General features: G+C 55.0%; 1 protein-coding gene across 3 annotated transcripts in view; it reads left to right on the forward strand.

Moving 5' to 3' along the window:
* The window catches only part of CAMK2A (calcium/calmodulin dependent protein kinase II alpha), a 63,275-nt gene that overhangs the window by 17,382 nt on the left and 19,448 nt on the right, over positions 1-26,445 (forward strand). For all 3 annotated transcript variants that reach the window (XM_045437155.1, XM_045437172.1, XM_045437164.1), the window contains exons 3-13: positions 3,591-3,650; positions 10,210-10,264; positions 11,130-11,195; positions 11,316-11,388; positions 14,436-14,538; positions 15,849-15,932; positions 16,063-16,157; positions 17,423-17,545; positions 17,923-18,006; positions 19,501-19,543; positions 22,023-22,063. In XM_045437155.1, coding sequence (XP_045293111.1) covers positions 3,591-3,650; positions 10,210-10,264; positions 11,130-11,195; positions 11,316-11,388; positions 14,436-14,538; positions 15,849-15,932; positions 16,063-16,157; positions 17,423-17,545; positions 17,923-18,006; positions 19,501-19,543; positions 22,023-22,063 — 827 coding nt within the window. The remainder of the gene's footprint in view (positions 1-3,590; positions 3,651-10,209; positions 10,265-11,129; positions 11,196-11,315; positions 11,389-14,435; positions 14,539-15,848; positions 15,933-16,062; positions 16,158-17,422; positions 17,546-17,922; positions 18,007-19,500; positions 19,544-22,022; positions 22,064-26,445) is intronic.

Raw genomic sequence — 26,445 nt, forward strand, 5'->3', positions numbered from 1 at the left:
GCTATCTGGCCCCAGGAACCTCACCCTGAACCTTACTTCCACTCACGCTTGCCTGCCAAGCTCCTGGGCAAGGTAGGACCCCTTAACCCCAACACCCCGGAGGTCTGCCCCCAGGGAGGGGGGGAGAAGGTTCACAAGGTATTGTAGTGGGCATTGGGGCTAACCCTTCCAGGTACCTGGGCAGGAGGCTTCACCATTGTGGGACTATATTGAGCTGGATGGATTGATTTGTCAATTAATTAATTATAAGAATGGGAGGCGATATATAGTATAGTAATTATTAACATGGGCTGAAATCCCAGCGCTGCCATTTCTTAGCTATGGGACTTTGGACAAGCTGCTTAGTGGCTCTGGGCCCCGGGAGCACGGCAGCGACCGACAGACAAGGTCTTGCTCTCACCGCACCCATTTTCTAAGGGGGAAGACTGAAAATAACACTGAACATATAAATAAACTGGATAACTTCAGGTAGCAAGGAGTGTTATAAAGAAGACAGGGCAGTGGGAAAGTGATGGGGCAAGGGGACACTCAGAAAAGGCACCTCTGAAGAGGTGACGTTGTGCTAGACCTGCCAGGGGAGAAGGAGGCAGCCATAAGAAGACCCAGGAGAAGAGCATTCTAGGCAGAAGGCATGGGGTGAATGCAAAGGCCCGGGGGTGGGAGGGGGCTTGGTGTGCCTGAGGTCAGAAAGGAGGCGACCACTGTGGCTGAAGCTCCAAGGCCGAGATGAGGCAGGACCCAGCAGCGTCTGGCTGGTTGTGGTGAGGAGTTTGGATTATAAGTACACTAGGGACTGTTGAAGGGTTTGAAGCCAGGAAGTGACAGCAACTAATTCATATTTTAATAAGAGGTTCTTCGCTGCTAAGGACTATTGGCTGCATTAGGGACAGCATCCAGGAGCAGTTCCTCAAAGCTCTGAGTACTAACAAGGCTTGACCACCCCACTGAGTGATTCAAAAAAAAATTTTTTTTAATGTTTATTCATTTTAGAGACAGAAAGACAGAGCACAAGCAGGGGAGGGGCAGAGAGAGCCCAAGACAGAATCCAAGGCAGGCTCCAGGCTCTGAGCCACCAGCAAAGAACCCGATGCGGGGCCCGAACCCACGAACCATGAGGTCATGATCCGAGCTGAAGTCGGACGCTTAACCGACTGGGCCACCCAGGCGCCCCTGAGTGATTTTGATAAAGGGATTGCCCTTTTCATCACCGGGCCTCAGTTTCCTTACCTACATAACAGAGCAAGTCCTCAGAGGTCAAGAGAAACACAGTCCCTACATTCTTCAAGGAATGTTAGAAAAGAAAAGCATTTCACAGTTACGAAAACCATTGGAAAACCTATATGTTTACGTAAATTCAACAAATTAATGCTTCTAGCGCTGGAAGTTGCAATGCGGTGTGATCTGGGGATCCCCCTCTTCTGTGTGGGAATCGGCCTGCCCCCACCCTGGAAGATATGAAAGGAGGCTGGGAAGGACGGGGGGGGGGGCAGGGGAAGCCCCCCAGTGTGCACAACCTCCCCTCCCCCAGCCTGTAGTCCACCTTCAGCTGGGGAGCTGAGCTTACGCTCTATGGAAACAGGATTGGACTTAATTGCTTTGCTGATGAAAAAGCCACATTTCAGTATTGATCTTGGCTTCTGCAGCCCATGGAGGATGGCTGTGATTGCTCTAATAGTGATTGCTCTAATAAAGAGGCAGGGGAAAGCAGAGCTGGCTGCCTGGGGACAAGCGCTGGGACTTGCTTCATCCTTATAATCTTCCTTGGTGCCTGCCTGCCCTGAAGGGGCTATTCAGGGACTGGGTTCTAGTCCTGGCTCTGCCTCTGAGTATCTGCGTGAGTTCCCTGGCATGGGCCTTGATTTTCCCATTCAGAAATTGGGGGCAGGTGGAGGTGGTGGCAATGAGTCAGGGTGTGGAGAACAGTATAGTACAGGGTTTTAAAGCTCCTCCCCGGAGTCTGCCTGCCTGGGTACAAAGTGTGGCTCCACTGATCACCACAGTTGTGATTCTGAGCCAGGTATTTAATGTCCCTGTTCCTCTGTTTCCTCCTCTGTAAAGCCAGAACGTGAGAGCACCTCCCTCAAAGGGCGGTTGTAAGCACTTGAGATGCATATAAAAGTGCCCTGTAGGGGCGCCTGGGTGGCTTGGTCGGTTCAGCGTCCGACTTCGGCTCAGGTCATGATCTCACGGTCCGTGAGTTCGAGCCCCGCCTCAGGCTCTGTGCTGACAGCTCAGAGCCTGGAGCCTGTTTCAGATTCTGTGTCTCCCTCTCTCTCTGCCCCTCCCCTGTTCATGCTCTGTCTCTCTCTGTCTCAAAAATAAATAAACTTTAAAAAAAAATTAAAAAAAAAAAGTGCCCTGCACAGCACAGGGCACATAGTAAATCTTGTAGATTTGCTACCGTTTCCCTTTTTGTTGTTGTTGTCGTTGTTGTTTTAAATTAAGGCATCAACTACTGAACTGTGAGGAAAGCACCCAAAAGGAGATGGAGACATGCATAAAATGGGGACAGGGATGCCCACAGCACGTGGTCGTTGCGGGGATGGAAGGGGGTCATGGGTATGATTGTTCCCAGCAGTCCCAGAGTCAGTGACTATGGTGGGGGAGAGGGGGCAGATTCTGAACAAGTCCTCTCTCCCTGGGGGTTTGGACAAAAGTCCTGGAAAGCAGGTGCAAGAGCTCTGGGTAAGCCCCGATGCTGTCACATGCAGGTTCTGTACTGCAGAGTCTTTGGGGCTCTCTGTGTCCCTGGTCCGGAGTCCCCTGTAAGGGGGGTGGCCCCTGCAAATTAATACGGTTCTTCTCCTGCAGAGCAAATACAGACTCCTTTAGAAAGGTTCTCCATTCAATGGTTTATTCTTTACTTCAATTATTTCTTGAGCACCTACTATGTGCCAGGCATTTGGGTAGATGCCAGGGTACAACAGAGACCAAGTTTTTGCCCTTAAGGGCACGAGACAAAGTCCTGGTCCATGAGACAAGGTAGGATGTGTTGTCCAGGGGCCCTGAGAACCCAGAGGAGGGGCCCCCACCAGCTTGGCAGTCAGGACAGGCTGCTAGGAGAAAGTGTATCTGAAGACAGGTGGGATGAATGAGTGATGGCCAATGATGGCCGGGCGGGAGGTTGGAAGGGAAAGTTCCAAGCTGAGAGGACCACACGGGTGAAGGCCCCAAGCCCAAGGGAGAGGGTTGTGCAGGGTGGGTCTGGAGGAGTGCCTGTCAGTGGTTCAGTCCCAGCTGGAGCCCCGTGGGAGGGGCAAGGCTGGGGGCGGGGCAGGGGCCTGCCCTGGGGGGCCGTTCTGGGCTCTTGGTTGTGGCTCTGGGAGGTACCTCAGTTGAGAGCCCCGGGAACCAAGGCCCAGAGAGAGGAAGGGACTTCTGAGGCACTGCAACCTGGTCTCTCCCCCTTCTGCTGCATCCCGCTGCCTTCCTGGAGGACCCAGGGCCCCTGCCAGAGAGGCGAGCTTCTCCAGGTGGGGCCCAGGGGCTGCCCTGGCAGGTGCAGATCATAAGAGGCCGTGAAGAGGCAGAGATGGAGTGGGGGAAGGTTCCTCCCTCACCCGGGACTTACCTGGGCATCTGTGTTTCAGACCATCAGAAGCTGGAGCGTGAAGCCCGCATCTGCCGCCTGTTGAAGCACCCCAACATCGGTGAGCTGTGGGGAGGGGGGAGGGGTGTGGGTGGCACCCGGCCTGGTGGGTGTTTGGGGGCTGGGAGGGCAGCTGCTCTCTTCTCTGGGCATCATGGCCCCTGTTATGGGAAAGGGGGTACCTTTAATGGTTTCCACGTTTCTCAGAGACCAGCTTGGTTGAGGGGAAGGTGAAGAAGGGGCCCTTCCTCCCAGCCCACGCAGCTGCCGGCAGCCTCCTTCGGAAAAGCTGTTGCAGGAAAACTCCCGAAGCGCTGAGAGAGACGAAAATAGGCCAGGCTTGGCCTTGACCAGCACGCCCCACTCCCCAAACCTGCCCCATGCTGAGTCAGCCTGGCACTGTGGCCCGGCCGCCTGCCTAGCCCAGCCGCCTGCTTGCCCCCCAGAGGCAGGTTCCAAGGTGGCCCCGGTCCCGGGGTAGACTGAGCCCAGGCCGCCAGGAGAGGCCGGGCCTAGACCACATGTCACTGGCTGGCCTCCCACCTCCCCCTCCTTACATGATTGGGGGGCTGCATCCCTGCCCATCATGGTTCTGAGTTGGGCGGCTGGGGGTGGGGCGTGGGGAGGAAGTGCAGATTCTAGATGGAGCTCTGTCAGGGAATGGCTGTGTGACCTTGGGTGGGAGCCCCTCCCTCTCTGAGTCGCTTTCCTCCCCAACTTCACAAGGAAGCACCCTCTGGATCATCTGGGCATCTTGTTAAAAGGTAGATTCTGGTTCAGTGGGTTTGGGGGCGGGGGGCAAGGTTTTGCGTTTCTAACACGCTCCAAGGCGATGCCGAGGCTGCTGGTTCCCAGACCACGCTTTGAGGACTAAGGCCTAGGTGCTCTCTGAGGAATATTCCAACTCTGACAGCCGCCACGCCTTCGCCCGTGGGGAGGAAGCATCTCTCTGTGCCCAGAGCCCCAAGGGTTAACTCTCCTGCTGGAGAGAAGCATCTCCATCTGGTATTTATACCCAAAAGGCACCTCCCCTTCCCTGTGCCCAGGGAAGGGGAGCAGAGCCGTGCAAACAGCAGCCAGAGGCTCCAGGGCCAGAATCAGAAGAGGGGCAGCAAGGCAGCTAGTGGGGAGCGAGGCTGGTAGGACCCCCGATCCCCGACCTGCTTGCAGACTCACTGTGCAGCCCTAGGCCGGCTCCTGCCTGGGCGGGGCCTCCACCTCCCCAGCTGTATGACGGACAGGATTGTGAGTGATCTCTGACGATAAAATCCCACGGTTCTGAGAAAGCCTGTCAGCCCCAGAGGAAGGAGGTGGTGTGTGTGTGTGTGTGTGTGTGTGTGTGTGTGTGTGTAAGGGTGTGTGTAAGGGGGTGTGCTGCAGCTGTCTCAGGTCAACGCTGCCTCCTCTTTGCACCTCCTTCCCCCTCTCATTCCCAGCTGTGCATGGGGAGCAGGAGTCATGGGCTCTGGGGCTGACAGACTGCAGCTGAAATCCTGGGTTTGCTGCTTAATTGCTGTGTGACCCCGGACATGTTGCTTAACCACTCTGAAGCTCGGTTTTCTCAGCTGCAAAATGGAAATGATACCCACCTCGTAGGGTTGTGATGATTAGATAGAGCATAGCACAGTGACAGTCCCGAGGTAAGTGCTTTATTATCATGAGACTGTTCCCCTTTTTCCTCAGTCCACACCTTTCCACAAAACCACCTTACCCGAAAATGTAACCTCCACACAATTCTCATTCCTCTGAGCCATCAAGGTGTTTGGTCAACAGTTTGGGGCCCTGTATTTAACATGGCGGTGAAGAGAACGGCGTTTACACGTGGGGTCAAATCCCAGCTCCTCTGTTCACTGGGTGTTTGAGTGTGGGCAGGCTCTGAGCTTCTCTGACCCTCGGTATCCTCCTCTGTGAGGGTAATCATGATATCCACCCTCTACGACTGTCGGAGGGTTAAATGGGAAAGTGCCAAGTAAAGTAAAGCACTTAGCACAAGCCTGGCACATGGGGAAGTCTCAGAAATGATGGCTGTCACCTCTAATATCGTTGTCATCTTTGAATCATTTACTCCTCCCTTCCTTCACCTGATAGCAAGGGCATCCGAGGCCCCACCGTGTGCCAAGGCCTCTGCTAGGGATGGAGGATGTGCAGAAGAAGTGAGGATGGGGGTGGGGAGGGGGAAAGGAAGGGGCGGGGGTGGCCGATACACAGGGAAGTGGAGAGCCGAGCTGAGACCCAGACCAGGAAGACGCGGGGGAAGAACCCGAGCTATCTTAGGGCTGGAAGGGCCCTGAAGGGTGCTACTTCCTGAGCCTCCAAATATCTCACTTCTAAATAGATTATAGATTATAATCTGCCCAAAGAAATGCAAAGAGGTACAGCCGTGGATGCAAAACCCACGAGGCAAGTCCGTGCCTGGAGAAGCTAGATTGAGTCCTAGCCAGCCTGCTTGGTGTCTCTAGCCATGCTTACTGGCTGCTGCCCGTGTGTGGCCGGTGCCCAGCCCCAAGGGGACCAGGTCAGGGAGGCCGTGGCTTAGCACAGGGCGGCCCAACTGTGCCATGCACATGGGACAGTGCCCTACACTCTGTATTACCACCTGCTGATGGGGCAAACCCCAAAGGCCATCCCAGGGAGTAGGGGACAACCTTAGAGTTTCACAAGTGATTTGGGTGGGCAAGAGAAGGGGGGCTGGTTGATAATGAAGACGATGGTGTTTTCATTTATCAGGTTCTTCCCTGTGCCGGGCACTGTATTGAGGGCTTTACAAGTATCATCGATTAACTTCCAAAGCAGGCCAGTAGTGTTACCACTACTGGTAGGAAAGGAGGATCAGAGAGGTTACCTAATTTGCCCAAAGTTGCACAGCTTATAAGAGGCAGTGCTGGGAGGTGAGCCCAGCAAGACTGACTCCAGAGCCCAGGTTCCCAGCCGTTCTCTTTAGCTTCCCAAGTGGACATCAGGAATGTGTTGTCAGGGGGCATTGGATAGGTAAGAAGCACCAGCCTCTAACTTCCAAGAAAAAACTGGTAACTGTTGGAAATATGAAAGGCATGTCAGAAATTCATGAGCTCAGCTACACAAATGAAAACTAGGTTACAGATCTATTTGATCTATGACAATATTTTTAAAAAGTCAAAAACTGACAGCATAACTCAACGACCACAGTCATGTCAATCTCTACCAGGTGGTGAGACCCTTTCACACCCTGCGGCGGCTCTTGAAAATTTCCTTTCCTCTTTGGCTTTGGACTCAGTTTTTTTTTTTCTCAGGGTAGCCTTCACGGATGGGAGGGGAGGTTTGATGTGTCTTGTCTCCTGGGTTCGTAGCTATGATGGCACCTCCTCTCAGGGACTAACGCCAGTGCCCTCATGCAGGTGGGGGCTAGAATCCAGCCTGTATTCCTGTCGCCTGGCTTCTTAGAGGGGCAGCCTTTTAAATCAGCATAAAAGTACCATCTGAGCTAGAGTCAATGCCGAAGGACCCTCCCCCCCCCCCCAATTTTGTCCATTTCTCTGAAACCTGAGAATCTTCTCTAAAGGGGCTGAGGCTTCCGGTCAGAGGGTAGATCAAGGAACCCAGTCTTCTTGGAGCTCCTCTCAAATGCCTCTTGACCCGGTTCTAAAAGCCCATTCTGAGATGGTTCTGACCGCAGGTTGGCTTATCAGAGCTTCTCATGCTCAGGAAAGAGAAGTTAAAAACACACATGCCTGCCAGGAACCGAGTAGGCAATAAGGAGTCTACTCCCCAAGGAAAGGGTCTTTTTAAAAACTTTATCTTGTTACACTATCAGTGCTAACTTTGTATGATACATTGTTTCCATATGATATATGATGTCTGTACCTTCTCTAGTATTTCTTTTTTTTTTTTTTAATGTTTATTTATTTTTGAGACAGAGAGAGACAGAGTATGACAGGGGAGGGTCAGAGAGAGAGGGAGACACAGAATCTGAAACAGGCTCCAGGCTCTGAGCTGTCAGCACAGAGCTTGACGCGGGGCTCGAACTCACGGACCGTGAGATCATGACCTGAGAGTATTTCTATACATATTATCTCAGGTCAGGTTTCTTAGAAGCGGAGCCTGAGGCAGGGATTCAGGTTCTCGTGATTTATCGAGGGTGTGTTCCCATGGAAGGCCTGCAAGGAATTGGGTGAAGCACGATGGAAAAAGGGAAGAAATTGAGCAAGGGTGTGGCCTCAGGTCAAGTCTAACTTTGACCCGATTCCAGGTGTGTGTATGGCATACACACTGGAACATAAATCCTGTCTTGGGGTTGTCCCTCCTTAAAGCAAGGAGACTGCCCCTTTGCACCGACCCTGCCTTCCCACCGTAGTCAGTCCTGGCTGAATGCTGCAGGTAACCTTGTACACAAGGTGGCTCTGTAGGCAGTGGGGAGTTCTCCAGAGAAGGGGGTAAATGTGAGCTGTTAGCAGCTAACCCCCCTGGCAGCTGCAGGATGGCGACCCCATCTTACCAAAGGGCACCCGGCCAGGGCACCAATACGGGGTTGCCAGATTCTGCACACAGAATATACGGGATGCTCTTTTCACTGCACATAGACATTTCAAAAACCGAGCCTACCTTTGCTTTGAAATGCCTTAAAAAATGGAAACAGGTTAATAGGTAGAGGAATGGGTAGAAACGTAGTGAAACAAGTATAAGATTAATGATAGAACCTAAGTGGGGGGTACACGGGTGTTCACGTGAGTGTATGTTTGAAATTTTTTATAATAAAATGTTGAGAAGAAATTAAAGCCGGATCATATAATATGTACTTGTAAGCAACCTGCTTCTTGTTTTTGCTTTGAAATATACTACAAACAGGGGTGCCTGCCTGGCTCAGCCAGTAGGGCATGCGACTCTTGATCTCGGGGTTGTGAATTCAAGCCCAAGTTGAGCGTAGAGCTTAGTTAAGAGCAAAATAAACATATGTTTAACACATCTTTCAGTCATTTATTTATTTAAAAGATTTTTTAATGTTCTTGAGAGAGAGAGAGAGAGAGAGAGAGAGAGAGAGAGACAGAGCATGAGTGGGGGAAGGGCAGAGACAGAGGGAGACACGGAATCCAAAGCAGGCTCCAGGCTGTCAGCACAGAGCCTAACGCGGGGCTCGAACCCACAAACCTGAGATCATGACCTGAGCCGAAGTCGGATGCTTAGCCGATGGAGCCACCCAGGCGCCCCTCTTTCTGTCATTTATAAACACATATCATCATTTAGGAATTAAAAAAATTTTTTAAATTAAATTTGCATGCCTGAGGTTCCTGCCTGGCTCAGTCGGTGGAGTGTGTGACTCCTGGTCTCGGGGTTGTGAACTCGAGCCCCATGTTCAGTGTAGAGATTACTTAAATAAATAAATCTTTAAAAAAAAATAATAAACTTGTGTTCCCTTCCTCCTCCATCTCTGGTCACATTCTCCCCTCCCCCATAGCAGACACCCACTCTTGTGTTTTTGATCCTGCTTCTCCAAACTTTATGTGCAGATAGGAGAGTCTTAAGCCATTTAGGGGACTCAATATTGAGTCAGAAATACATGCACATGGCAAGAATTCAGATGGCACTCGGGCTCACAGTGAAAAAATAGTCTCAACAACTCACAACCCCTGCTCTCCTGATTCCCTTTCCCAAGGTACCCCAGGGCCCACTTCTCTGTATCCTTCCAGAGAGGCTTATGTCACAGAGAGGCTTAAATACATCTTTTATAAAAAGTACCACGCACGCTGTTTTGCGCTTTGCTTTTTTGCCAAACAACATAATTCAGAGATGATTCTAAACCAGTGGATACATAACTGCCGTATTATTTTAACAGCTGTGTAATTTTCCGTTGTGCGATGTATCTTAATTCTCTGAGCCCGCACCCCGCTCTGTGGACATTTTTAGGCTGTGGCTCAGGGAAGGATGTGAAGCTGTCCTGGGAGAAAATGCAGTTGGTTGGCAGGGTGCAGCCCCCTAGAGTCAACCCCAGGCCTCGGGCCCTTCCTTCTAGAATCTCAGGGGGTAATTTAGGGAGCTCTGGGCTTCTGGGAGCCTTGCCCCCGTTCTTGGTAAATGAGGTAGGAAGAGATGAGTTTCTCAGCATGCTCACACTCAGGGACCACTGTCCCCCAGCTCTCTTATCTCAGACCTGGATACACAGTGGGGTTAGGCACTCAGGGCCGCGTTGGTTGAACACCGGCTGGGTGCCTCATGGAATTCTCACAACAAGCCTGCGGGTCCAGAAGTTTCATTCTCATTGTCCAGGCAAGAAAAGAGAGGCTCAGAAAGGTGTAACAACTTGCCTGAAGTCACACAGCTAGGAAGTGGCAGAGATTTGAGCCACGGGCTGATTCGACGATGCTACCTTGCCCTGCAAGAAGCTAAGCGTTGGGGGAAGAAAGGGGTCAAACTCTCACCAAAGCGGGGAGGGGTCTTTCACCTTTAAACCCGGGCCTCTTCTGACGATGCCCGAAGTCAGTGAGCCATCCTTTACTTAGTTTGTCAAAGCACCTGTTACCTAGCTTGTGCTCAGTGACTGAGAAATTGGCATGTTGGCTGTTGGGGGGCAGGGGAGGGGAGGTGAGAGGGCAGGAGGGGGCAGGAAGCAGTGCTTCCGGGTTAACTGGCTGCCTGGGCCCCTCCCACAGTCCGGCTCCACGACAGCATCTCTGAGGAGGGACACCATTACCTGATCTTCGACCTGTGAGTTTGGGCCCACCCCGGGCTGTACGAGGGGTAGGGGGGCAGCCAGAGCCGGGGTGACCTGGCTGGGTCCCTCGGCCCTATTTCCAAATGCTCCCAGGCCGGGCTGAATTCCCTCTTCTGAGACCGAGGTTTCCCAAATGTGGTAGGCCCGCCACCCAAGCAGTGCAGGTGGGGTTCCCTGAAAAGGCGACACATACCCGTTCCTCTCCTTGGCACGGCTTTCATTTTGCTTCTGTTTGTGGCCAGTGATGCTGGCTTTGCATGTCTGGTGGCGATAGAAAGTTTCCTTTTGGAGTCATTGTGAAGTTCTTAAAGCCAGTCAATGGAAGGAAAAACAATAATGAAATGATAGGTTCTTGGGTGGGCAGAGAAACTTCAGTGAAGGCACTGGTCCCGTCCGTAAAAAAAAAACAAAACAGTTAATATAGTGGGGGAGGTTCTGCATGTGTGGGTGTGTGGGAAATCTCTGTGCCTCAGTTTCGCGGTGTGCCTAAAGTTCCTCTAAAAACATCAAGTTTACTAAACAAACAAACAAACAACAATAACAGCAACAAAACCCAGTCCTTGGGCTTCTAGGAGCCTGATGACCCTGAGTGATATGTTCTGAGTGTCCCATCCCCTGTCCTAAGTGCAGCCTGGACCCAGTGGGAGAGAAGGGCAGGTGGCGGAGGGGAGGGGAGTTGGTGGACGGGTGGGCTAGAAGCCAGGAAGAGGGTTCCAACAGGAGACACCCCTGGGGTTCCTCCCTTTGCGCTGAGGTTCTGAGGTCCCTGGGTCCCGTCCTTAGCTTCCTGGAGACTCTTCCGGAAGAGGTAACACCTGGGGCCTTTGTGGGAGGGTGACTTTGTGCCTGTCTCCCCAGGGTTACTGGTGGGGAGCTGTTTGAGGACATCGTGGCCCGGGAGTATTACAGTGAGGCTGATGCCAGGTGAGTGCCAGGTACAGCCTGGCGATGGTGCCTGGGGCCAAGGGGGCCTCCCTCCCTGCCTTTCCACCTTTCCGGGAGAGGCCTGCGTTCACACCATGACCCCTTCCTCTCTCTCCCCAGTCACTGTATCCAGCAGATCCTGGAGGCCGTGCTGCACTGCCACCAGATGGGTGTGGTGCACCGGGACCTGAAGGTGAGCGACCCATCTGGGGGTGCAGCTCACCCAGGGAGGGGCAGAGAGAGACAGGGAGAGAGAGAGAGAGAGAGAATCCCAAACAGCCTCTGTGCAGAACCCGACGCGGGGCTCGAACTCATGAACCATGAGATCATGACCTGAGCTGAAATCAAGAGTTGGACACTTAACTGACTGAGCCACCCAGGAGCCCCCAGAATCCCCTGAGTTGGGCTGGGTGGGGAATATAGACGCCACTGTTCAGATCAGGAAATTGGGCTCAGGGAGGAGTATCTAGGCTCAGGATCCAGTGTCCTGACTCCTCGCCCCATGTGCCTTGGGCCAGACCGGGTAAGATGTAGTTAGACTCACAGTGCTGGCTACGAAGGGGTCCAAGGCCCAGCTAGGCCACTCTCTAGCCTCAAGGCCTCAGCTTCCTTACAGCGGGGTTGCCATAGCAACCTCTGCACAGGGTTGCTGAGGATGTCAAAGGAGACAGCACAGTGTCTGGTGCGCGGACACATTGTCATTCTTGTTTCTGGGTCTCTGGCAGGTGGGGGGAGAAGAAAAACAGGTCTCGGGGTCCTCAGAGTCCTTCCTCTTCCCACCTGAATGGGAAGATGGACAGACCTAAGCAGACGTGCAGTCTAGGGTTGGCACGAGCCACATAGCCTTGCCTGGTCGGCACAGACTCCTAGCTCTCCTCTGCTGAGCCTCATGGCATCGAGGCTGGTTACCGCGGTTGGTATCCCCAGTTTGCACAGCAGGAAACTGAAGCTTAGAGTGTCTAAGGGACCTGCCCAAGAATATGCAGTTCAGCATATTCCTGAGCTCGGACTGGAGCCCTGGCCTTCTGACCCCAGATCCTGTGCCCGCAGTGGCCTGGGCCAAAAATCCCCTCAATGCAGTTCCTGCTTCTACAGTAGTTCCTTCTAGGTGCCTTTGAACCTCTGCGTTTTGGCCTTCGGTGACTCTGAACTTGCTTCTTATGGGGTATCCCCTTGAACCACTGGGAAATGCTCCTTCAATCTTTCCTGCTGTGGGAGTTTTGTCTGTGAACCCCAGTTCTACCCTTTGGGGCCACACAGATCAAGCCTCCAGCTTGGAGCAGCCCAGAGACCCTTGGGCAGCTTTGTTGTAACTCCTAAGTCTTCCGCAGGCTGTTCTCCTCCGTTCCCAGGCAGGACAGGATTTCCAGGCCCTCTTCATCCTGGGCGCCCTCTCTGGGTGCCCTCCCTGGGCGTCCTCCGGTGGGACCCAGGTCCCTCTTTGGGATGCAGTGCTCTGACCTGAGCCCCTGCCCACCTCTATCACGAGCAGTCCATGGTTTCTCAGCTGAGCTCCCGTGAGCTCCTAGTCTATCAGTCTACACCCACAGGTGAGTGTGCACTCCCAGAGGGTCCTGCCAGACTGCAGGGCAGTTCTCCCAGAGGGCCTGTTCCCATTATAGCTACAGCCCCTGCACAGGAGGAGAAAGGAGGAGAGGCAGCGCAAATTTAGGCCACTCTGCATAGATTAATTAGTGGCATATTCATCAAATCAGGGCAGGACAGCTACCAAGGCCCAGGACACTTTGGGAACGCAGTCGCCAGAGGATAAAAGAGGCCTTAACGAGGGACGGATGGAGCTATATTTGTTTGGGTCCCGCCTAACTTTGGTCAGTGGAAGGTCAGAGGTGGGACCCCTCGGAAGTTCCAGTGGGGAAGGGGGTCAGAGGAAACCAGCTGTCTCCGGGGACTCGGAGCCCACGCCCCCAGCCCACCCCAAGCAGAAACTGGGAGCGCTAATGCTCATCAACCACACGCTGCAGGCCACTGCCAAGGGCTCTACACGGATTAATCCGCACACCGCTCCGTGAGCTGGGCTTGATCCATTTTTCTGAGAGGAAACTAAAGCTCAGGATTGACATGGCTTGCCCAAGTTCCACGGCATAGAAATGGTGGACCTGGGTCAGAAGCGAGGGCTATCTAATTGCAGGATTCACTTCCACTTCCCTCTGTCCTGTGTAGGGGCACCTCCTCCTCTCCAGACCCAGCAGAAGACAGCAGCCTTGGGGCCCCAGAGGCCAGGCAGCATATACGAGGCCCTCTCTCAGCCTAGAGTGGTTAAAATACAGCTCTAGAGCCTGACTTTGCCTCGATTCTGGCTCTATAACTTATCAGCTGTGTGATCTTGGCCAAGTCACTTAACTTCTCCGAGCCTTGGTTTCCTCACCTTCATACGTATGCCAAATACTTATTAAGTGTCTGCTCTGCGCTGTCCCCTGTCTTAGGTGTGGGTGATGTAGTGGTGCACAGACAGATAAGGAACTCGCTTTCTATAGAGGTGACAGATAATGGACAAGCACAACAACAGACGGGGAAACATTACAAATTGTGATGATATCTCTGAAGATAGTAACAAGTTGCTAAGACAGAGGCTACCTGGGGGCTCCTCCTTTGGATAGTCATGGAGGGATCCTTTGACAGGGTGACATGAAGGTGAGAGCAGATGAAGAGAAGAGGTCAGCCCTGTGGAGCTCAGAGAAGGAGCAAATCAGACAGGGGGAGCGGGAAGAGCAGAGGCCCTGAGGTGGGAACAAGCATGACTGTTTCGAGGAATGTAGGAAGGCTACTGTGGAAAACGGGGAGAATGATGCCGACCCCAAAGGTTGTTGAGGCAATAAGATGATGTATGCAAAACACTTCGCCTAGTGACTGGCACCTTGGAGGGGCGCAATAAATATCGCTCCTTCTTCTCTATCATAGTGGTGGCTATTCCCCCAACTCCCTGCCCTCACCTCAGCCCCAGCCCCAAACCCTGAGGTGAGGTGAAGGAGGGGATGCGGGGTGGGGCAAAGGTCTTTCTGGTGCAGTAGATGGCGGTGTTGCCCTAGGGTCGTCCCCTCTCTGGGGGCTGAAGCTCAGGGTCCCGTGGCTGGGACTGGAGGGGCGGGTGCAGGGCACCTCTGGATTGTCCAGCTGCTCCTCAGTACGCCCAGGCCCCCGGAGGTGAGGTTCTGAATCTGCTCATCACTGTCTTCTGCCTCTTTCCTCCCCCACTTCACTCTTCTCTCTGGTCCTGGGAAGCCGGAGAATCTGCTATTGGCTTCCAAGCTCAAGGGCGCCGCGGTGAAGCTGGCGGACTTTGGCCTGGCCATAGAGGTGGAAGGGGAGCAGCAGGCATGGTTCGGTGAGTGGGAGCAGGGGGTGCCAGGGGCACTGGGGGCCGGCCTTGTGTTGACACGTTGGCCTCTAGGAGAGCCCTGCCCAAGCAGGGGCAAGTGGGAGATGGCTCTTGCACTAGCCAGGGCTCTAGGAGCAGCGGTCCCAGCCCAGTCAGCCCCTGGTCACTGGGTGTTGCCCATCCTATATCCACGGGACTCAGGCACAGGGACACGGGTATCATGAAAAGAGTACGTGGCTTCTTCACACGCACGTGCACCATCCCTCCTGGCTAGGGGGTTTCCATGGGTTCCCCTAACAGCCTGGGTACCGGGGCTAATTATCCTGATTTTACAAATGGGGAACAGAGGCTAAGAAACTTGGAAGAGTTCACGGGAGATCAAAAGGGGAAGAGCCAGGATCTAAGCTCAGACAAGCCCGAGCACTCTGAGATTCTGGCATAATTAAGTCCTTTCCGCTATCTGGGGAAACTTTTTAGTGGGCACTTTTGATCATCGGTTAAGAGCCAGAGCTCTGGCTTCAAGTTCTGACTCTGCCGCTTAGGAGGTGTGTGATTTGGGACGAGTCACGTCACCTTGCTTGAGCCTTTGTTTCCTCACCTGTGAAATGGGGGTGATAACAGCACGTTCCTCAGGGCTGTGTGAGGAGTGAGAGCAGACGTGTAAGTGCTCAGCTCCGTGCTTAGCACACACACTTAAGAGATAGTCGCTGTTCTTAGGATTATCCGTTAAAGTACTTTGGATGCCTGTTTGTTGCCAGCGAGATCCTCTCAACAATGCCGGGAGGTGGTGAAGGGAGGCGTCCCTAATCCCTCATTTGACAGATGAGGAAACTGAGGCCTCGAAGAAAAAGAGACTTAAGGCAAAACCAGAGCTGGGGAGAGTCCTCCTCCTCTCCCAGGACCAGCTCCGACAAGGGTGGGGAGTGGGCAAGGGTTCTGCTCGGCTATAGCTGACACGGCAAGGACATTTTGTCTAGCGTGCCACCAGCGCTTGATAGTGGCTGCAGGATGACTGTTAGAAGTGAGGGATGCTGAGTCAGGACCCCACGGGAAGGACTCTGGGATTGATTGATGACTTCTGCCATAGGCTCTGGAGTGGGGGTAGTGACAGGTGCACTGTGGACTTGTCCAGCCTGGTCTAGAGGCTTTGCTGTCTGGCCGGGCCAGAGCTTCCTGCCCTCGACACACTCTTGGGGGCAGGGAGTGTTTTCCTCACCTCCAGGGCAACCTCATCCCTCTTCCAGCAGGACCTTGCTCTGGGTTGCTAACGTGCTAACCTCTGTGTGTGTCTGCCTGTCTGGGTGTCTGGGGAGCAGGGTTCGCAGGGACGCCTGGATACCTCTCCCCGGAAGTGCTGCGGAAGGACCCGTATGGGAAGCCTGTGGACCTGTGGGCCTGTGGTGAGTCTACCCTGAAGCCGCCTCATCCCCCCAGTCACCTGCCCCTCTGCTGCCCTCTCCTTTCCCATCCTTCCCCTCTTCATGGCTCCTCCCCACAGGGGGGTGAGGCTTCTCCTGGTCCTCTTCCCAGGGGTCATTCTGTACATCCTGCTGGTTGGGTATCCGCCATTCTGGGATGAGGACCAGCACCGCCTGTATCAGCAAATCAAAGCCGGCGCCTATGATGTGAGTGTCCCTCCTCTCTCCAGCCTCCCTGTCAACCCCTGTGCCTCCCTCCTGCCCTCCCAACCCACTTAGGCCCCCTGCCACTCTCTAATTGTGGGGCGGGTAGAGCCTGAGGGCTGATGCGTGAGGCCTCACCTCACGGTTGAGCCTCTGTGTGACGGGATTTAGCCCAGGGCCCCAGAGGACAGAAACAGCACCCAAGTGGGATGAGAGGCGGAGGGTAGGTCCAGAAGCCAGACTCTCAACTCCCCCCCACCCTGCTCCCGCCAATAGTAATGCACACATAAATAATAATAATACCTAGCACTGATACAGGACTCTTCTAGATGCTTTATATATATATATATATATATATATATATATATATATATATATATATATTACAGCTAATCTGCATACCAACCTATGACAGAGGTGTGAGTATTAGTCCCATTTTACAGATAAGATAGCTGAGGCGCAGCGAGGTTAGATAACTGCCCACACTGCATAGCCGAAAGTGGTGGAGCTGGGATTTGAACCCAGGCAGTTTGGCTCTAGCGTCTGTGTTCCTAAGGACCAAGCTATACTGATTTTCTTTTTTAAAAAAATTTTTTTAACCTTTATTTATTTTTGAGACAGAGAGAGACAGAGCATGAACGGGAGAGTGTCAGAGAGAGAGGGAGACACAGAATCTGAAACAGGCTCCAGGCTCTGAGCCATCAGCACAGAGCCCGACGCGGGGCTTGAACTCACGAACCGCGAGATCATGACCTGAGCCGAAGTCGGACGCTTAACCGACTGAGCCACCCAGGCGCCCCTATACTGATTTTCAATAAGGCTGCTTCTATCAAGCTATGCGCTATGTGTTTCACGTCATATTTAATCCTCACAACATCTCTAGAGGCAGTTTGAGAGTCACATGACTTGTCCAGAGTCACACAGCCTAAGAGGCAGAGCCAGGACTTAAACTCAGCCTTCTGACTCTGGAGTCTGGCCTATAGCCGCTGGCCTACTGCTCCCCAGACAAGGCACAGCCTTAGAACAACAGAGGAAGTCCTCCTTTCCCTCTGGCCTCTGTTCTGATTTGTCCCCAGGGGCAAAGCACCCTGTCCCTCCTCTGGTTCCAGGGGGGTCCCTGCGTTGAGGGTCCCCACTCCTCCTGGTTGTGGATGCCCGAGTGGATGGGCAGTAGGACCCCTGCCTGCTCCCCTGCCAGTCAGGGGCTGGGGGATCGCAGGGGTGGCCTGGGCTAGGCTGGGCAAACCTGGCCCCTCTGCCCCTTCCAGTTCCCGTCACCAGAATGGGACACTGTCACCCCGGAAGCCAAGGATCTGATCAATAAGATGCTGACCATCAACCCATCCAAACGCATCACGGCCGCCGAGGCCCTCAAGCACCCTTGGATCTCGGTGAGCCTTCCTCAGCAGGGCCCTTCCCAGGAGCCCCTCCTGACTTCAGGGTCTGGACCCCCATGGCTCTGCCCCTGACCCCTCGGGCCCAACATGGGGTCAAGGGAGCTTGCTCACGAGACGCTGCCCGGCTGTGGTTCTCAAGGAGAAGTGAGAATGGGAGGCGTTGACATCATGACTGGCGATGCTACTGGCATTGAATGGCGGGTGCCGGGGGTGCCAAGCACCTGCAGTGTGGACAGCATTCCCTAGAACAGAGATTTGTCCCCCCGCCCCACCCCCCCCCAAATCCCGACCACATCTCCTTGAGACACCCTGCCGAGGGGCCCTCGGGCGGGCCTGGCTTCCACTCACAGACCTTTCCCCTCTTCCTTCAGCATCGGTCCACTGTGGCCTCCTGCATGCACAGACAGGAGACCGTGGACTGCCTGAAGAAGTTCAACGCCAGGAGAAAACTGAAGGTAACGGGTCCCCGCCCTCCCAAGCCCCCCGACATGGAGTAGCTTGGTCGGGTCTCCGCAGAGGCCAAGAGACCCCCTCACAAGTTCTTTCCTTCACTGAGTCAACAAGCATTTACTGAACATCTACTGTCTGGGCTGGGGAGGGGGCAGTGGAAAGGACAGACAAGGAAGCGGGACATTAAGGGGCAGTGGTGAGTGCTGTGCCTGGGCACACCCTGGGGCTGGAGGAGTACACAGCAGGGCCACAGACGAGGTCTGGGAGGACCACGGAAGCATCCCAGGAAGACTTGCTAGGCAAGTGGCATTTAAGCAGACGCCCCAAATGACAAGCAGGTATTAGCGGTGTGGAGTCAGTATGGGCAGATGTTCTAGACGGAAAGAAAAGCTTGTGCAGAAGTCCGGAAGCGTGGTTCCAGAGTGGCTGGTGAGGGGTTCTAGGGGGTGAGATGGGATGGGGCAGGAGGCCAGGGGCATGAGAGATCTGGCTGCCAAACACAGGAGATGACAAGCCAAGAGACGTGGTCAGGGGTCACGGCCCAGAGGAAGCCACAGTGGGACCCAGGTGGGCCCGGAGCTGCCAGCCTCTCAAGCAGGTCATGTGTGCCCCCAGGGCTGTGATAGCTACTGGCCTAGACCTTGCCAGAGACCCCACGAGCAGGTAGGAAGAATGACTGAGGAATCTCCAGCCCGCTGGAACAGAGAAGGCATCAGAACGCTGAGTGACAGGTGCTGAAGCCTCAACTCATTCAGAACCTCCTCACCAACTGCTCCCAGGCCTGATGTGGCAGCCCAGGAAGGAGACACGGGCCAAGGGGGTGGTGGGCAGCATGAGGCCAGGAGAACTAAGTCCCACTGCCCCCCACCCCCCAACCCCCACTGGGAGCTGTCACAGAGGAAATCTCAAAATGTCGGAACCATTTTTCATGTCTCAAAATCATGAACTGTCAGACTCAGAGAGTGTCCAGATCAGACTGTCAGAACCAGCAGGGTGGTGCCTTAGCCCCCTCATCGAGACAAAAGAGTTTCTTTGTTAACCCTCCACGGCTCTGAGCCCAGGAGCCCCGAGTGGACAAACTAATGATGAACTGAGGGCTCGAATGCACCGGGTGGAGAGTAAAGGGGGCCCGGGAGGACAGGTCTATTGTCCTTGTCCAGGCAGGACATTTCCTTGGCCTTTAGGAGCCCCCACTGACAGGTGTCCCTGAGCCCTTTTACCAGGCCAGTGGAACCTATTAATATCTGCTGCTAGGGTGGCCCTGTTCCAGGAGCTGTGCCAGCTAAGGCCTAGCTCTCCCCGACTTTCCCAGGGAGGCAGGGACGGTCTCTGGGCTGTGGGGTGAAAACAGATGGAGGGGCAGGACAGAAGGCTTTGGCTTTGTGTCTGAACGCAGCACCTGCCTCCCCTCCCCCCGCCCCTCCCGTTTCTCTGTCTCTCTCCTCTCCCCCCTCACCTCTGACCTCCTGTGCCCCATGCCCCCTCCTTCTCTGTTGCAGGGAGCCATCCTTACCACCATGCTGGCTACCAGGAACTTCTCTGGTAGGTGGTGGGGCCTCAGAGCCCCAAATATATCCCGCACAGGTCTGTTGGAAGCACTGCCCTGTTGGATATCTGGGTGGCCTTGAGCCAGGGGCCTGGGGAGAGTGAGGGCTACAGAGGACCAAAGACTGGGGGCTTAGGTCACTTGCACCCACAAGTGGCAAGAGGTGAAAGGTCAGCAGGCCAAAGGCCCATCAGGAAAGGCTAACGCCCCAACCTCACAGTGGTGCTGGGTTCTCAGGCTGGGCCAGCCCCAGGGGGAGTCCTCCCAAACACTGGGGTACACGTCCAGGCAGGACTGAAGTAGGCCCAGGAAGTAGCAATATTCCTGTTCCCCGCTGTTACTGAGCCCTGTGCTAAGCAGTCCCCATGCTTTCACTCAGGTGGCCTTTGGTGACAAGGCAGTGGGGGCCATTGCTAGGCAGAGAGAGGCAGAGCCTGCTTCTGGTGCAGCTTTGAGCAACCCCGGAGCAAGCCCTTAACCACGACGGGTCACCAGGGAGCCGGGGTAATGGTCTTTGGCCTTGGCCCTAGCCGGCTGGTTAAGGCAGGGAGTACCCAACGACCTGTGGCATGTGGCCCCAAAGAGAAAAGGAAGGGATTTGCATCAGGGCTTAGCAAGAAGCTCCCCTTGGCGCATGGGAGAGAACCCAGGTCAATGCCTGCCAGAGGCTTCTCTCTGGGGAGCCCGGACAGCTGACGGGGCAGCTGAGCAGATATAGCAAAGCTCACCCGAGGGGCCCTCTGGTTGGGGCTGGGCCAGTCGGAGAGGGTTGCTGTGGACACGTGGCCGGCTCCACAGCAAGGGGTCGGCTCTGGGAAGCTATGGCTCTGGCTTCCCAGAGAGTCTATCTGCCCATTGAACCAGCTGGAAGAATGAGACCCGCGGGTGGGAAAACTCTGGAACTTCACATTTGTGCTTGCCCCACCGCGTTTAACTGCCTTCCCACTCTCTCCTCAGACAAGGATCCTGCAGTTCCTTTAACTGAAAGATGAGCCACCCAGACAGTCAGAGTCTTTTTTTAACGTCTGAAGGGCCCCTAGAAACTCTAGTCCGGATGGTGCCCGTGGGTCAGTTCCCATCTCTTGATGGGCTTGTGGGACCAGTGGTGTTTTAAAACTGTGGTGTTTTTGAAAAGAGTTCCCAGCACTTAAAAATTAGGCGATTTCATAGAAAAACTCAGATTTCTGTCTTCTCTTGAAGATCAGAACATGTGACCTCATGGGACCCACAGTCCTGCGGTTGTGGGCTGGAGCTGAGAGCGCCCCCTTGAAGCTTGAACTCCCCCTGTTCTTCTGTACACCCCAGTCCAGCCCAGGAAGCTCATAGAAGCTTCTGTACACCCCAGTCCAGCCCAGGAAGCTCACAGAAGCTTCTGTACACCCCAGTCCAGCCCAGGAAGCTCATTCCTCCCAGCTTTGAGATCCAGAGACACCCACCCCTGCATTTACTTTCTAAGAGGGAGACTTGCCTGGAAGGGGTCACAGGTAGAGATGTGAGAAGGACTGGGAAGCTGGGCTAGCATGAACCTGTCATTCTGAGCCTCTGGGGCGTCCATGTCCCATGCCGCCCCTTTTCCCAGGCTCCCCCTTTCCCGGCGTCTGGGAGAAGGACTTACAGTAGCTACCATTTACCGACCATCTATTGCATCGAGGTCAAGTGCTGTGCTAAGCACTTTATAGTTATCCTGTCTCGCGTAACTTCAGGCATTTGTTTGAAGTCTGAAGCGGCCAGATGCCGGGCTGGGCAGGGCTGGGCATTCCTGCCAATTCCTGGCTGCTGCCTTCTCCAGGGGCTCTGTCCAGGAGGCAGGGAGGGAGGGAAAGAGGAACAACAAGAGGAGGGGCCTCCCTGAGAACCGCTGCTCTGCTTTTCCCAGCACCAGGGACACAGCCAGCCCGAGCATGGGGCTCTGGAATTTAGGGGTAGGGAGGCCTCTGTTGGGGTGGGTGCTCTGGCAGGGATGGGCCCCAGAGCGGGGCATCTGCTTCTCATCACCGGCAAAACGACGCTCGCAGCTGTCCGGAGTGAGTAGGCAGGGCTGACACATGACCTCTGCAGCAGCATGGGGCTAAAATTAGAGTGGGCCAGGGTGGGGAGGGAGCGTCCAGCCCCGGGCCAGGCAGCCAGGCCTCTGGGTTGGCCACCAGCAGCACGGGTGGTGACTGGGATCCAGAGGGAATCCCTGGGCTGAAACAGCGACCCCATGGGCCTGGGACACATTGATCACCTCTTACAACCCATGGGGCCAGAGGGTCACACTCAAGATTGCTGAGAACGGGGGAGCCCAGACCCACCTAGGGGGCCACCGGCAGTCCAGGCCCCAAGGAGGAAGGAGGAGCAGAAGGAGGAGGTGTCCCCCGGATCACTGAGCCGGCTCCGCGCCCTCCGCCGGCCCGCGGATGCTGCTGTTCCTTACCCTGTGGGCCTTGGTGCCCTGCCTGGTGTTGGTAACCCTCTACTTTTTCTCCTCCGCAGGAGGGAAGAGCGGAGGAAACAAGAAGAATGATGGTGTGAAGGTAAGCCCCCGGGAGCCCGGCAGGGCCAGCGTCAGGCAGCGTTTCCACCAACAGGGCCTGCCTTTCGGGGCTGGGGCGAGACCCAGGCCTTGCTGAAGGTGTTGTGGGCAGATGTGTTCACTCGTGCGGCCGGGCTGTCCCCAGGATTGGTGGGGGAGGGGGGGGCTGGGGGGAGGGGAAGGGGGAGGGTTGAAAGTAGGTGGGAGAGGCAGGTGGCCAGGGGAGTTGGGGCGGGCGCAAGGAAAGGGGCAGGTCTGAAGATACCTGTGGTTCTCTGGGACGGGAATACTGGAAAGTGAGAGGGTACAAAGAAGAGACAGAGCTGATCATGAGGGGTGACCTCCTCCTCCCCGAGTGTGGGCTGGCTGGAACGGGCCCCTGACCCAGTGTGCACCCCAGTCCAACCCACGAAGTCCACGGAGGTTGGATAGCCAATCATCTGACAGAGGCACCCACCCTGTCAAGGCCTGCCGGCTCAGGGCCAAGAATCTCCTCCTCCCCATGACCCAGGCCTGCCCTCTGTCCCCACCCCCGATGCCCTGCCCGAGCTACTTCCGCCCACACCCTGCTGACCCCTCCTTCCCTCCTCTCTCTTCTCCCTCTGCTTTCTGGGGCCTGGCCCCCCTCCCTCTCCGGCCCCCTCCTCCCCTGCCACTGGCTTGCCTTGTGGGCTCTCCTCTCTTGAGACCCTGCCTTTTTCTGGGCTCAGAGCCCTGCCTGGCCAGGACCCCAGGGCTGGGCTGTGCCCAGGATGCTGGAAGGTGTGGGATGCTGTCCAAACACAGCCATCCAGGTGGGCTGGTGGCTTCATGGCTTCATTGTAGTGGCATTTATGGTCTCAGGCCACCGGCTTTCGTTTGGTTTAGGGGTTGCATGGGAGGAGATCTGGGCTGGCTGGCTGAGGCCAGGATCTGGGCCTCCTCTCTGCCCTTAGTCCTCTGGGGGCTAAGTTTTCCTCATAAGTGCAATGTGCAATGGGTTGTGGGGGGGGGGGCATGTGGACTCCATCATTTCTAAGATATAAGCTTTAAAAACAGAAAAGTAAAAAAAAAAAAAAAAGCCAACAAAACCCTATCTAATCATTTTTCCTTCTCATCTTGGGTACGTGAGGAATACATAATTAGTTGGTTATCAGCCAAAGTCAGTAGTTTTCAAACTGAACTTCTTGGAGCCTGAAGGTTCTGGGGAGGCATCCCTAGCAGCAGGGAGCACGGGATAGAAAGGGGGAGGCTGAGCAGAGAAGATTCTCGGCTTCTCACACCCACTTCAGCCAAATAGCTCCATGTAACAGACATCGCAGTGGTTAAGGGAGCCAGGGAGGACTTAGCAGCTAGAGACCTCAGCTGGTTATTTCAATCCCTTGAGCCTGTGTTTCCTCATCTGGGCAATGGGAGTAAAAGGGATTCCCACCTCCCGGGGCTGTTTGTGAGGATGAAGCAAACCAGCGTATCCTGAGGATTCAGCAGGGGTACTGGCGTGCGACCCTCGCTCATGAGATGCTAGTCAGTATTATCTTTTCTGTCTTCTAGATTGGACTTGCAAGTAAGATTTCCCTTGAAAACAAAGTTTGATCAAGGAAGTCTTTGGAAACACAGCTCTAAAGCCAACCCAATTTATAAAGTTAACACACACCTATCCCAAATCCTAGGATGGAATCCAGAATTGAGTTCTGGCTGCCTGGCTGTTTTGGGTCATGCATGAGTCAAACGCTCTCCCCCCTCCAATTGGAAAGGGTAATGGGGAGAGGTACAGTATGAGGGTGACCCAGTTTGGAGCAGCCGGGGTCCTCTTGGCCCTAGTGGGTAGACACCGGGGGTGCTGGGGTCCCCGGGAAAAAAATCATACTCAAAGGACATAGGGCAGAGGTCACAGGTGGGGGTGGGCTGTGGCTGAAGTCAGTGGAGGAGGAGGGGCGGAGGGAGGGTTGCCCCGTCTGCTTGGCCCTTGGGTGTGGCCCTGGCAAAGGCTGACACAGAGCCATTGGGTGTGAGGTCAGGTCCTCCCTCATAGTGGGTCTTGGGATGAAGCTCCCTTCTGGCTCCTCTCCAGCCCAGGCCAGGAGGCAGAGGCTATCTGGGGGCAAGGACATCACGTAGCATGGTGGAACTCTGGCTAGTCACCGCAAGGCGTGCCAGTGGGCCCAGCTGGAGAAAGAACCACTCCTTCTTGCAGCAGCAGAACAGACCCTGAGCGGCTTCTCAGGTGGCTTTGGTGTGGATGAAGAGAAACCCAAAGGCCAGGAATAGCCAGAGTTAACCAGGGGCCTGCCCGGGAGTTGGGGAGCCTAGCCTGCAATGTGTTGCTCTGGGGGGTCCAGTCATGTGTTTCACTATGAGTGATGCTGGACCTCCAGTCAAGGAACCGTTGGTTTGATGGGCCCCACCGTGCCCTCCTTTGGTGATCTGGGTCATCAGTCCTGCCATCTGTGCAAGGGGAGAATGGTAGGTGTTTCCTGTGGCCAGTGAGTGGCCCTACACCAGAGTGGGCCCTGGGGGGGGGTCACACCATGTGCTGCTTGGAACAACACACATTCCGCCCAAGTGGGGACGTACATATTCTTCTTACCACTTGGTCCCTAAAGAAACCACCGACTTCATCGGAGGCTTTGCTGAAGCCCCAGTGATTGCTTCCAACGCTGGACGGGAAAAGGGCTGGTTGGGGAACAGAGATAACACCGTACTGTACTTTATGGGGCTTTGCAAGGCTAATTATGACCCTACTTTATGTCTGCCATCTTTGCTAACCCTAGAACCATGCTTTTGCACGTGGTTCTGGGAGATGTGACTCTGCTTTTGGTGAAAGCCCCTGGTCAGTGCGGGGTTATTATTAGCATCGTCATCGTTTGTGATCCGGGGAAATCGAGCCTTTCTGTTGGCAAGAAGTGATGCCCTCCACCCCCGCCTCCCAGCCACCTCTAAGCCTCTGCTTCTATGAGGAGCGGCCGACCGCTCCCACCCCTCAGCCCCACTCACTGCCCCCTGTTGGTGTCCCATCCGTGCCATCGTGATTCCTCTCCCCCATGTCCCATCCTGTCACTGTATGTCCGAATCTGACGCAGTCTCTGCTCTGTGTTCCCTCCTCGTGTCCCGCCTGGAACCCCGGGCCCTGCGTTCCTCAGATTTCTGCTAGAAGAGGGGATGAGGGGCTGGCCGCGGGCTGCTGGCTGCGGGAGTCTACCAAGCTGGGGCAGATGCAGGGACTGTGAGACTTTACACTGGGCAGTGCCCAGTGAGCCACTTCTGCCACATCTTTGGGGGCCCTGGACAGAGAGCACAGGATCTTAGGCTCCTCCTGGCCCTCAGAGGATCCTGGATCTTGAAGTCAGAGAGTGCAGACTTAGACCTAAGGATCCTCAGAGAATAGCCAGTGCCTCCGCCGCCCCCCACCGCCCCCACAAAGGCCTACCCTGAGGGCATCTCAAGTCTGTCCCTGCTCACAGTACAGCGAGGAGGACAGCTTCCAGGCCTCTTAGACGTAAGCGCGTCCAGGAAGGACGGGCCTTTGCAGCGCCATCAGGCTGTGGGGCCTGGAGACCTGGACGGAGGAGAAAGCCTGCATTCAGGGGTTCCAGCCTCCCCTCTGCTACCAGCTGGCTGAGAGACCTCGGGCAGGTCACTGCCCGTCTCTGGACCCCAGCTTCCCATCCGTCCAATTTTAGCATCAGTCTTGACCTACAGCCCCTCCCGAATGTGAGTCTTTGCACCACCTAGCTTAGGAGTGAGCGAAGGAGAAGACAATCCGCACGTGTCCTCTCTCTTTCTCTCCTTCCCATGGTTCCCCAGCCAATAATAGGAATGAAGCTACAAATCCCCCAAAAACTGGAGTAGGAGGGAGGGCAGGGCCTAAAGACTCAAATTCTGGGCTCAGCCACGCGTCTGGCTGGGCCTCAGTTTCTCTGTCACCGTTAAGGAGCTGAACAGGCCAGTCGCTGGGAAGCAGGATTTCAAAGGCTACTTAAAGGTCTGGTTTCCACACTGGGACCTGCTTTGAAGTCACCTGGCGATACTGTTTAAAACGGAGATGCCCAGGCCCCGCCCCACACCTAGTTATCAAACTCCTTGAGGGGGCCTGGTGATGTTTATTCTCGACAAGTTTCCCAAGTGACTATGACGCTCAACCCACCCGGGAGTGGGGTTCTTTCAGTAGAGACACACGTGGGGAGTCTAGGAGGAGACACGGGGCCTCATCTCCAGACCTGAGCGCCCTCTCGTCTGGCAAGAGCTTTGGCTTCCGGACGCCTTAGGCAACTGGCATCCAAGCCCTAGGATTGGTTTCCCCCGTCAGAGCTCGGTGTAGGGGGAGCCCTGGTCCAGGCGAGGCCCGGCCTGGAGCTTGCCGGTCGGATGGCGAGCCCCAGGCAGTTGTGCACGAGGCCCCGAGAG

This window comes from Leopardus geoffroyi, chromosome A1, assembly GCF_018350155.1.
Source record: "Leopardus geoffroyi isolate Oge1 chromosome A1, O.geoffroyi_Oge1_pat1.0, whole genome shotgun sequence".
Classification (NCBI taxonomy): Eukaryota; Metazoa; Chordata; class Mammalia; order Carnivora; family Felidae; genus Leopardus; species Leopardus geoffroyi.